This window comes from Bombina bombina, chromosome 6 (assembly GCF_027579735.1).
Source record: "Bombina bombina isolate aBomBom1 chromosome 6, aBomBom1.pri, whole genome shotgun sequence".
Lineage (NCBI taxonomy): Eukaryota > Metazoa > Chordata > Amphibia > Anura > Bombinatoridae > Bombina > Bombina bombina.
The window spans coordinates 36,544,662-36,557,161 of record NC_069504.1 but is presented as its reverse complement, the minus strand read 5'-3'; the positions used below and the strand labels follow the sequence as shown (position 1 = coordinate 36,557,161).

The following is a 12,500-nucleotide window of genomic DNA, read 5'->3' as shown; positions in this document are numbered from 1 at the left end:
ACCTTGACACGGTTACCCCCGTGGACTAAACACAAACATTGAGTTTGGCTGCTGCTATAAGACCAGATGAAGATTTTCATCCGTGTCTGTTTGTTATATGATGTATCTTTTCTAACTACCCTGCTAATAATGTGGCCGGTATTGGTCCCTTAGCATAGTTGATATGTATTATGTTATACACACTATGTTCTTGCATCTATCGTTTGTTGATATGCTGGGGTTAGATCAATCTTTGTGGGTCTGTCACCTTGATACCTATGAGTATAGAGGGTGCTACCCGCACTTCTAGATTTATATTATTATGTTGAATTAAGCCCCTGTAACTATGTTCTCTTTATTTACACTTTAATTGTTTTGGGTGTTTATGGCTACTGTCATATTGGCCCCTGTCAGTATTAGCCGCTTGTGGTACCGCCCACATTTCACGTGTGCTTGCTTTACATAGTAATGAGCTTGACTCATTTGTCTATGCATGACAAGCTAGGGGTTGAGCCGGCTGATCCGTTCCCAGGTGTTGTGTCTTGTCTCTACAGCTGTTTGCAGTTGCTCGTTACTTGTGGGTGTGTACCGCTCGGGCGTCCTGATTGGCTATGACTTAAGGGAGGTTGGTATATAAAAGGTGGAGGGTAGCAGTATGTGTTATGTCTGTCCTGGCTTATGTTTACCATTGACAAAAGCCCATGTGAGGGCTGAAACGTTTTTTTATTTACACATTAAACGGATTATATATTCCTGCTGTGTGAAGTTTTTGCTGGATACGGAACCCATCCATTTGGATCCTTCACCACTTGCTATCGTTTGTTTATTTAGCAGTGCACCAGGTTGTTGCTGTTCTGAGGAGTGCCGTTTCCACTACGCTCTTTATATATATATATATATATATATATATATATATATATATATATATATATATATATATATATATATATATATATATATATATATATATATATATATATATATATATATATATATATATATATATATATATATATATATATACACACACACACATATATATTATTATTATTATTATCGGTTATTTGTAGAGCGCCAACAGATTCCGCAGCGCACACACATATACACATATATACACACACACACTGCATACAGTCCTTGGAGGGAGAGAGGTGTGGAGCCAACAGCTGCACCTCTGTCATGTGTGTAGTTTTAGCGCAGCTACATATCACTCTGCTCGGCAGCTGATCTCCCCTTTACCTCTGTCTCTTTCAGTCTGCATCTTCTTACTACACTGTAACACAAAAGATCTGTGATCTGCTCGCTGGGGGATTGCATTCACCTTCACCACAACAAAAGGTCAAATGATCTGTGCTATCCCCCTTGTATCCTCCCCTTTATTCCCACAGGCAGGCAGGAGCTGGTGAACACGCTGGCAAGTAGAGAAGAGCACGGATCTCATGAGCAGTGATGTTAGATGTTGCTGAACAGATATTCTTAGAGGAGGTGCCAGTGCTAATTTCTGCACTCTTGTGTAATCCAACAGGAGATTTGTTTATTGGTGTTATCTAGGGGTTAACCCATGCACTGTATTACATAGTAACATAGTAGATGAGGTTGAAAAAAGACTGAAGTTCATCAAGTTCAACCTATACAAATGCAATATACTTACAAAAAAGCTCCAGTTGATCTTAATTTAATCCCACTAAAAGGTGACTCATTTAATACTAGCAATCATATCCATGAATTTTGTTTCTAGCCAGAAATGTATCCAAACAATTTTTAAATGTATCTAGGTTATTGACATTCACTACCTCCTTTGGTAATGAGTTCCACAATTTTATTGCTCTTACAGTGAAAAAACGTTTCCGTTGCAGGAGATTAAATCTCCTTTCCTCCAACCTTAAATTGTGCCCTCTTGTCACAAACAATTTGAATGGAATAAACAGAGCTTCTGCCATCTCTGTATATGGGCCTTGAATATATTTACATAAAGTAATCATGTCACCGCTCAAGCGCCTTTTTTCTAGAGAAAACAGACCCAGTTTGACTAGCCTCTCCTCATAGCTTAAATTGCCTTACTGTAGGCAAGGAATGAATCAATATTCTAAGTTAAAGTACATGCACATACACACAAGCACATATGTAATGTATGTGTAGTTTGTTTGTGGTGGAAGCAGAAAAGGAACAGAAGAGACTGACGAGTGACCTGGGGCTGTGCAGGACACTGAATAAAGAGAAGTATGGCTGAGAGCTGGGAGACTAACAGTTACTTTTCAAGACACAACTGGATCTTTGACACCTAGGTTTAGTAAGCCCTTAGCAGATTACCTGAGCAATAGCCAGGATGGCGACAGTGAGGACAAATGGGATAGACCAGGTGACCAGATGGAAGTAAGAGGTTTTCCCGTAGAGTGGTTGGTGGGTGGTGCCTAAAGCTTTGAAGGATGTGTGCCAGGCGTACGTCAGCATCACAAACCAGATGACCCCAGACATCATGGAGTAATATACTATGACAAAAATGATGACACACGACAGGGTTTCATTAGATCTGCAGAGAGAAAAAGAAACTTTGGGTGACATCAGCTATATGGTGTGACGGCTACTGCAGTATTCCTATAGGTATTAAGTGTGCAGATGATATGCTACATATTCCATATAAAGTAGATTATTGTACAGAATGAAGTGGAACTCACGTGGGCTCCCCCAGCCTCATGGTACCATCTGCCCTGCACACTATCTCTTTGCGAGCACCATCCATGAACTGTGCCAGCCAGCCAATGCTGCCCATAAAGAAGCAGGCGTTCACGTAGAAGAGAATCACAGCTGGGTATCGGTTAGAATTCTTCCAGTCCGTGAGGAAGGTAGCCTACAAGAGGAAGATTGTCAGACAGGGTGGCAGCCTCACTTGGTGCTGTGTCAGAAAATGCATCTTTATGTTAATACCAGACACCTCCCTCTTCCCATGTCTACTAAATGTCTTTAAAGTGCTAATCAATAGATGTGCAATAGTTCATATATCATTGTTTGTTTGCATAATCACAGGTATTAACAATTGCTCTTCTGTTCTAAGATATCTGGTCACAAAAGTACCCACATGCTGGAAATATTTGTTTTTAAATAATTTCTTGTTTAAATAATAAATGTAGAGTTTTAGTCTTTATAGTAGTGTTGTAACCTAGTATCTTCCAAAAGCGTTTTTACCTCTCCTGGGGCTACAGATACCAAACAAGGACTGAGTAGAGTGTAGAAGGTTAAGTCTGCACTCCCAAATCTCACGGGAATTAGAAAAAAAACACAATGTTCGAAGAAAGAAAAAAATGGGACAAAATATACAATAAAAGGTTATCTAAAAATCCCCCCACCACCACCCACTCACACCTTTAACATACAATGTACTTCTAATGCCAATCAGGTTATGTCACTAATCAAACAATACAAGCCCACCCTAGTGACCAGGACTGACCAGGGTAAAGAATGTACAGAAGATGGTTACGGAGCTGAAGACGGCGATGTAGACGTGCATCTCGCGGTGCTCATGCTCTGTGAACAGAGGGTTCTCACACTGAATACCACAACCCTCCACATCCTCGTACCAACTCTTGGGGTTGTCTGTGCGGACAAGGGGTCTCTCACACTGTCCCGAGCTGTTAAACTTGATGTTTAGCACCTCATTCTGCAGGAAGGGGGAGAATTATTAGCGAAAACATCAGACTATAAAAAGTTTTATTGTTAGAATCTTTTAAAATTCAACATTTCTTGAAGATTGAGCTCATAAGATAAATATCTTTAAAGGCACATCATTTTTCAATTACTGACCCCTAAATAACGGCAAAGAGGATAAACACATATGTAAAGTCCTGGTTAGGAGCCATTCTAAAGCAGAAAACAGCTGGTGATTGGACATTTAATGGCTCACTAGGACTTCATTTAACACTTTCGCAGAGCAGTAGCTATGGGTTAGTAATCTAAAAATGACATGTTTTAATAAATTAGTAATTTTTGCATTTATATATCCCTTTAAATATGTATTTTTTTATTTTGTTGGTGATCACACCTGGTTTAGTTTCTTTCTTTTCCTTATTATTGCCAGCAATTTGCAACGTATCTTTGCAAGATTTGTATTATGTGTATCATTTTACTATACACAAATTGTATTGAATATTTTTAGTTTAACAAAGCTGGTTGTGAAAAAAAAGAAAGAAAGAAGAATTTGCTGTGAAACAAGAGGAATGCACTATTATGCTTAAAGGGCCATAATACCCAAATGTTTAAACACTTGAAAGTTATGCAGTATAGCTGTAAAAAGCTGACTAGAAAATATCACCTGAACATCTCTATGTAAAAAAGAAAGATATTTTACCTCAAAAGTTCCTCAGTAGCCACCTCCCATTGTAAAGGATTTCTAAGCAGCATATTAGTGTGTCTGTCCTGGGACAGCTTAGGGGATGAGCATCGTGAACTCTCATATTATTTCCCTATTCATCTTACTATGAAAATCTCATGAGAGTTAAGTCAAATCTCATGAGATCACAGTGAAAGAGTTCATGACCTCAGCACTGCTGATGCTGATTGGCTGCTGTTCATTTCTTCATTTTTTTTTGTTTACCAGCAGCTGAGTATAACTTTTTACACAGAACTTACTCTGCTGCGCTGAGCAGATTGTGAGGTAAAATATCTTCCTTTTTTACATAGAGATGCTCAGGTGATATTTTCCTGACAGCTTTTTACAGTTATACTGCATCAGTTTCAAGTGATTTAGCATATGAGTATTATGTCCCTTTAAGTAATTGTAACTTAATTAGCCTAATGGCTGGTGATTTCTTTATAGTCACGATCAGTTCTAGACAATAAAGTGGTTTGGGATGTCTCTGCTATGATAACATGTTTTTAAAGTGACATTCTTGTGTAAAAATAAGATTGTTCTATTTCATTAGAGCATTTTATTTTTAAAATAAAACAATTTTTTTCTCACTTTGGGCCCAATGATTAAAAGCTCTCAAACATGAAGAGAAATCACACAAAATCGTAAGGATTTTTTTTAGATTTTATATTGTTAAGTAGTAGTCTCTCCTTCACATACACAACTATAATTAGATCAGGAGAGATGTAACGTACGTATTCACCAGCCACCTCATGCTCAGGAACGGCACAGCAGCATTCAATATGCACAACTTTATCAACAAAACACATTTGAAAAAAACTATACAGAGCATTTTTAATTTTACTAAAGCAGAATGTCCCGTTAAAGTCTCCACATCAGCCACAAGAACACATAGTTCACCTATAGATATACTTTATACAGAAATAAATAGTTTGCAATAAGTAGCCCCCCTGTAGAGAGCTGTAACCATCCCCAGCTTTATTAGTGAGCGCCTTACCGGGCAGCCCTCGGGGAAGCGGTCAGTAGAACACATAGTTGACCTATAGATATACTTTATACCAGTGCTTGACAAATCTGTTTAAACATTAGTAGCCAGTAAGAATATTTAGGAGCCAGGCATATTTTTAGGAGCCAGCCAGATGGATTTGTATATAGATATATGGAAAATAACCCAAAAACTTAGGAGCCAGGGGTAAAATTCTAGGAGCCAGTGGCTCGCAGGCTCCTGGGTTTGTCGAGCCCTGCTTTATACTATACTTATACTAACTCCACACTAACATCATCCCCACCTCCTGTTTCTCACCCTCCTACCCATCTAGATTGTAAGTTCCCCCTGTATTTGTTTTGTCTGGTGTCTCATATTGTACTGAACTTTTTTCTTTGTTACCAATGAACAGTGTTGTGGAATCTGTTGGTGCTTTATAAATAAAGAATAATAACAATAATAATTATAATAATATACAGAAATAAATAGTTTGCAATAAGTAGCCCCCCTGTAGAGAGCTGTAACCATCCCCAGCTTTATTAGTGAGCGCCTTACCGGGCAGCCCTCGGGGAAGCGGTCAGTAGAACACATAGTTCACCTATAGATATACTTTATATAGAAATAAATAGTTTGCAGTAAGTTGCCCCCCTGTAGAGAGCTGTAACCATCCCCAGCACTATTAGTGAGCGCCTTATCGGGCAGCCCTCGGGGAAGCGGTCAGTAGAACACATAGTTCACCTATAGATATACTTTATATAGAAATAAATAGTTTGCAGTAAGTTGCCCCCCTGTAGAGAGCTGTAACCATCCCCAGCACTATTAGTGAGCGCCTTATCGGGCAGCCCTCGGGGAAGCGGTCAGTAGAACACATAGTTCACCTATAGATATACTTTATATAGAAATAGTTTGCAATAAGTTGCCCCCCTGTAGAGAGCTGTAACCATCCCCAGCACTATTAGTGAGCGCCTTACCGGGCAGCCCTCGAGGAAGCAGTCAGTAGAACACATAGTTCACCTATAGATATACTTTATATAGAAATAAATAGTTTGCAATAAGTAGCCCCCCTGTAGAGAGCTATAACCATCCCCAGCACTATTAGTGTGTGCCTTACCGGGCAGCCCTCGGGGAAGCGGTCAGTAGAACACTTCAGGAAGTCCGGCCAACCCCTCTCCCTCTCCACAATGGCACATGGACCTCGCGTCGCGTGGCAGAGACCCTGACTGGGCAGCTCCACCTTGCTCCCCTCACACTTGGGCATGTAGACAGCACACAGCAGGGGCTGGATGGCATCCCAGCAGCGAGGGGCATTCCGTAATCCTGATAGAGACACACAGTAATTAATATATAAAGGTTATATACAAGGTGCTTACTAATGAAAGAGATGGGTAATAAAGTGGTTTGCTACATCTGCATTTTATCCTGTTCTCTGTGCTTCATGTATTAAAGGCATTAAATAGCATTTTAGTTTTACACAAATGTCAATTTCCTGTGTATTTAACCCCTGCTATAATGGGTTAAAGAGGGCATAGTAAACGTCTTTAGTGCACTGCGGCTTCAGATAATGATTTGTGAGCCAGTCAGGAGTCGCATACATTGTGTGTCCTCAAGAGTTCCCTCTAAGGCCCAGCAGTGAAACGGTTAAATAGAGAACCGCACCCTGCAGTTAGCAAATACTACACAATGCAGACTACAAGGTATGGTTCACTTATTAACGGTTTCACTGCTGGGCCGCTCACAAAATCTGGCCTTAGAGGGAACACACTGTCCTCCAATCATTTGCTATTTGCTAATCTAGTGTGATACAGGTGTGCAACTTTCCATACATAATTATGGCCGAAGTTAGCCTCACAGCAATAACACCTTGAATCTATAGTAATGGGCGCTGCAATGTTGGAACCTAACTTTTTCCCTACCATCTCACTCTCTTGCTATTAGGACAATGGAAAATTAAAGGGACAGTAAACACCAGAATTTTTGTTGTTTAAAAATGTAGATAATCTCTTTATTACCCATTCCCCAATTTTACATAACCAACACAGTTATAATAATATACTTTTTACCTCTGTGATTACCTTGTATCTATGCCTCTGCAAACTGCCCCCTTATTTCAGTTCTTTTGACAGACTTGCATTTTTAGCCAATCAGTGCTGACTCCTAGGAGCTTCACATGCCTGAGCTCAATGTTATCTATATGAAACACATGAACTAACACCCTCTAGTGGTGAAAAACTGTCAAAATGCTTTCCGATTAGAGGCAGTCTTCAAGGTCTAAGAAATTAGCACATGAACCACCTAGATTTAGCTTTCAACTAAGAATACCAAAAGAACAAAGCAAAATTAGTAATAAAAGTAAATTTGAAAGTTGTTTAAAATGACATGCCCTATTTAAATCATGAAAGATTTTTTTTTACTTTACTGTCCCTTTAACAATGTAGTACTTATATCTCCTACTTCCCAATAGGAGTGAAATTTATTCTGCTGGTTTTGTTTACATAACTTTTCTGTAGCCAATATTTAAGTATTGAAAGTGTTGGTATAGGTAGAGACACCACAGCAAAAACAGCTATTTAAAAATAACAAAATAAAGATAAATGTGTTACCTGTAAACAATTTAATACACTTCAGCAGGTTAAATAGATTATTGTAAGGGTCAGATTAAAATGGCGCACTAACAGTTAAGCGCGAGCGATAAGGGGTTTATCACGGCTGTTTGCACGCACCAGGTGTAGTGCTCGTTTTACGAGTTGAAAGTAAATGCGATCGCTTGGGCACAATTGTGATTTACGCTAGAATGATTACTGCGCCCTCAGAGGTCTGGGTAACTGTTTTGCAAAACAAAACAAAAAAGTGTCACAAAACACTTCAAAAATACAAAGTACAGTTACACTCATAATAACAGTCTAACAAAATTATTTACAAAAAATATTGTGCAAAAATTATAAAGGCTCAAAAGATATGAGATCTTGGGTGCTAGAAGAAAAAAAGGCAGGTAAATGACTAACCTCATATACATGTCTAAAGATGTATTATATATATATATATATATATATATATATATATATATATACACACACACACACACACACACATATATACACACATACTTACACACAAATACACACACACACATACTTACACACACACACACACACACACATACTTACATACACGCACACATATACTTACATACATATACACACATACACTATATATATATATATATATATATATATATATACACACATATACATACATACACACACACACACACATATACACACACACATACACATACTTACATACATATACACACATACTTACACACAAATACACACACATACATACACATACACTATATATATATATATATATATATATATATATATATATATATATATATATATATATATATATATATATATACACACATATATATATATATACACACATATACATACATACACACACACACAAAATAAATGCACTCACAGGAATTTTGTATACAAATAAAGTCAGTGCATTTATTTTGTGCATGTATTACTGACATTTCTGCACCCTGGAGGGTGGATTCATTTTTTTGGAGATTATATATATCTAGTGACTTGCATTTAAGCCAATTAGTGCTGTGTTGTGCACAACCCATGGGCGTGAGCACAATGTCATCTATATGGCTCACATGAACTAGCACTCCCTAGAGCTAATACAAAAACATGTGATAAGAGGCTGTCTTTAATGGCTTAGAAACAGGCAGACATATAGAGGTTTAAATGTTATAAAAGTAAATTGATTCAACCATGTTGGTTGTGCAAAGCTGGATAATAGGTAATAAAGGGATTATCTATATTTTAAAACAATTATTTTTGTGTTTACTGTCCCTTTAAGTAGATGAAAACCTGAATATTCATATTTAATAAAGTGTTATACTGTGTATTTACTGTAAATATTTCACATTCTAATGTTCTTTGCGTGTTAGTTGGTTGTTCCCCCCCCCCCCACTTTTTTGCTCCTTTGACCTCTATGGGGGAATCCGTTAACGTGTGCTCGCTATCCTAACTTCAACTTTGTGCGTGCATCAGGTTAACGTACAAACAAAAAACGTTTTACTTTCAACTTGTAATGCAAGCGCTACTCCACACACACAAAAAGCTTACTTCTAGCGGAGTTAGCGCAAATTACCGCTCCACTTGTAAAATGGCCCTAAAAGGGGGAGAAATTGCTACATTACACTGTCCATTTAACATTGCTACAATATACACTCGCATTATCTGTCCCAAATCGTCTTTGGCAGAAAAGATTAGATTTATATTTCAGCCCCCCAATTACTTTACAGAGAAAACGCAGATTTATATTCGAGGGAAAAATAAATAACTTAGTAGAAAGCAAATGCTTTCACTACACATTATATACTCTACTGTTTAATCTATTTCCACACTGTGGTCCATGACCTTGATCATCTGTTGCTCTCTCTGTGCTAGGCAATTTGAGCATGTCGTTTTTTTTTCCCCCTTTTAAATTTGTTTCTGTTTGCAAATGTGCTTTGTTCTTTTGGTATCCTATGTTGAAAAATACTATTTACATATGCTACTCTACTGGGAGCCAGTTACTGATTGGTGGCTGCACATATGTGCTAGCTGAACACATCAGGCTCAACTGAACTGTGTTCAGCTAGCTCCCAGTAGTGCAGAGAATGAAGCGCATTTCATAATAGAACTACATTGGAAAGTTGTTTTTCTATGTTTGTGCTATCTGTGTTTGATGCCCCTTTAAAATATTTTGCCAGCCTCATATAAGAAAGTTCTCTCTGCAAAACAATAAGAAACATTGTATGAAGGAATAGCAGGAATCTACCGATACATTTTCTAAATTACAGGTAAAGAAATAAATAATATCCTGAAACCCAAAAACACAAACATAATAAAGAAATGAAAGCGACCCATGGGCAATTAAATGACTTGTACTGAACACTGGGCTAACATTTTCCATTACAGTTAGTAAGAGACAAATGGCTTCACTGATTTACATAACACAAAGGAACTGTGGGCCTCCCTTGCAGGAGCTAAAAAGACTATGGCCTAGTGAAAAAAGGGCACTTTAGGGAGTCTTGTGACGTAGCCAGGAAAGTATGAAATATTACTCAGATCATCCGCCTGCATCTTACTAAGGAAGGGCTGCAGTAAAGAATGTGAGTCTGCTAGACAATGTGTGTGTGTAATTGTAAATATATAGCTCACACAATGAATTGCAAGCTCTTGAGACAAGGTCTTATTACACCAATACCTGTCTGTCCTCATTTGCTACAATATCTAATAAACAGACATGCACTGTAACCTCTGTGCTGTTTTACTGACCGGTACAAAGTGAACAAATAATATTAGTAGTAACAGCATTATTTTGAGTACTGTAGTGCAGGGAGTGGAGTAAAAAACAGTTATAATAACATGCTAGTAAACTTGTTTGGATAAAACAATAACACCTTGTATACACTGCCTCAGAGCAAAATAATCACATAGTGATTTAATGTAATATAGATGTGATTTCCTCTTTGTATACTACAAAAATGAGACTAGAATTGTCTGCAATAATCGTATGTACACTGTTGCTGTACGGTCAGGTATATTGTTGCACTGTGTGTTTGCATTCCAGCAGTATTGGAAGTGTAAGTATTGGTATTATGTACATTGTTTAAGTGCATATACATTGTTGCAGGCAGCACTGTTATACTGCATATGTATGATTACAGAATTGATAGTGTGTAGTTATAATATGTATATAAAGTTGCAGCACTGAACATGTATGTATATTGTTGCAGTGTATACAGTGCTGTACTCTTGCCAGTGTAGATTTATTGTTTTAGGATACATACACTGGTTTGTCAGTGTGCTTATATTTCCCTGTATATGCAACCTGTAGAGTTGACAAACATATTGTGTGTGTGTGTTTGTATTTATTAGTTGCAGTATTATTACAGTTCATTTATATGGTTATAGTATATTTATACTGCTGTAGTTATATATATATATTGTTTCAAATGATGTACCTTGTTACAGTATATGTATGCACACCATTGCAATAATGTTACAGGTTATGTACATTGTTATATAATACACACAGATTTGTAATTATATGCTGCACTATTGTTACACTTTAGCACTTTAGGAACAGTGTTACACTATACAGTATGTATACTGTTGTAGTGCATATATTGTTACAGTATTATTACAAGTTTAATATATATATATATATATATATATATATATATATATATATATATATATATATATATAATTTTTTGCTGAATGTAAAGTGATACATTATTTTTACAAGTTTATTGTGTGTGTGTGTATATATATATATATATATATATATATATACATACACATTTTTTGCAGAACATAAAGTGATACATTATTTTTACATTGTTGAACTGTATATACTGCTGCACCTAAAGTTTATGCAAATTGTTGGACTAGATACATTGTTACAGGGTACAGTTAAGCAGAGTTCCAGCCACCCCCATACACACACTTACCAGACCAGAGCAGTAGTTTGTCATGAGCCTCCTCCTGTGAGCTGGAGTCCTCAGCCAGCACAGTTGAGGTCAGACCATAAGGCAGAGTGGACCCCAGGCACACGTTGTATTTCAGGGGTTCACAGGTGGTGGTCTTCTTACACTTATCTGTGTACACAGTCCCATTAACCTGAGTCCCCTCTGTCCTAAGCAGAGACATTAGGAACAACAGCCCCCTGACCCAACAGGCCCAGACCACCATGGAAGGCATCTTGTGAGGAGTTAAGGACAGCAGTGCCTCTATGTTCTCCCTCCTCAGCAATAAGGGGGCTCCCCGGGCCCTGGGCTCCTGTACAAACTTCTCTCTTCCATGTTACAGATAAACTCCAGCAAAATCCACAACTGCTCACAGCAACTCCAAGTTTAGCCCTAACACAACTTCCAGAAACAGGCAGGAAAGAGAGGTTTGTGCAGGAGTAGTGTAATCTGATCCCAAGCTCTGCTCCTCCTTACACAGCCTCCCAGCTCACTGGCTCACACTTTTCAATCCTCCAACACAAAGAGCCCCAGACTCCCCGCATGCTGTATCTCCCTGTTACAGTGATGCAGACCCCTGCCCCATTACATTTCTTTTCATGGTTTCCAATGCTGTGAGAGTTATCCTA

At 37.9% G+C, this 12,500-nt stretch overlaps 1 protein-coding gene across 1 annotated transcript in view; it reads right to left on the bottom strand.

The window, feature by feature from the left end:
- The window catches only part of SMO (smoothened, frizzled class receptor), a 56,406-nt gene that overhangs the window by 43,701 nt on the left and 205 nt on the right, over window positions 1-12,500 (bottom strand). Inside the window, exons 1-5 of the mRNA XM_053716363.1 lie at window positions 11,857-12,500; window positions 6,439-6,644; window positions 3,425-3,634; window positions 2,655-2,827; window positions 2,290-2,509 (exon numbers count right to left, since the gene is read on the bottom strand). The exon at window positions 11,857-12,500 is cut by the window's right edge and continues 205 nt beyond it. Of these exons, the coding sequence (XP_053572338.1) occupies window positions 2,290-2,509; window positions 2,655-2,827; window positions 3,425-3,634; window positions 6,439-6,644; window positions 11,857-12,106 (1,059 nt within the window). The 5' untranslated portion in view covers window positions 12,107-12,500. The remainder of the gene's footprint in view (window positions 1-2,289; window positions 2,510-2,654; window positions 2,828-3,424; window positions 3,635-6,438; window positions 6,645-11,856) is intronic.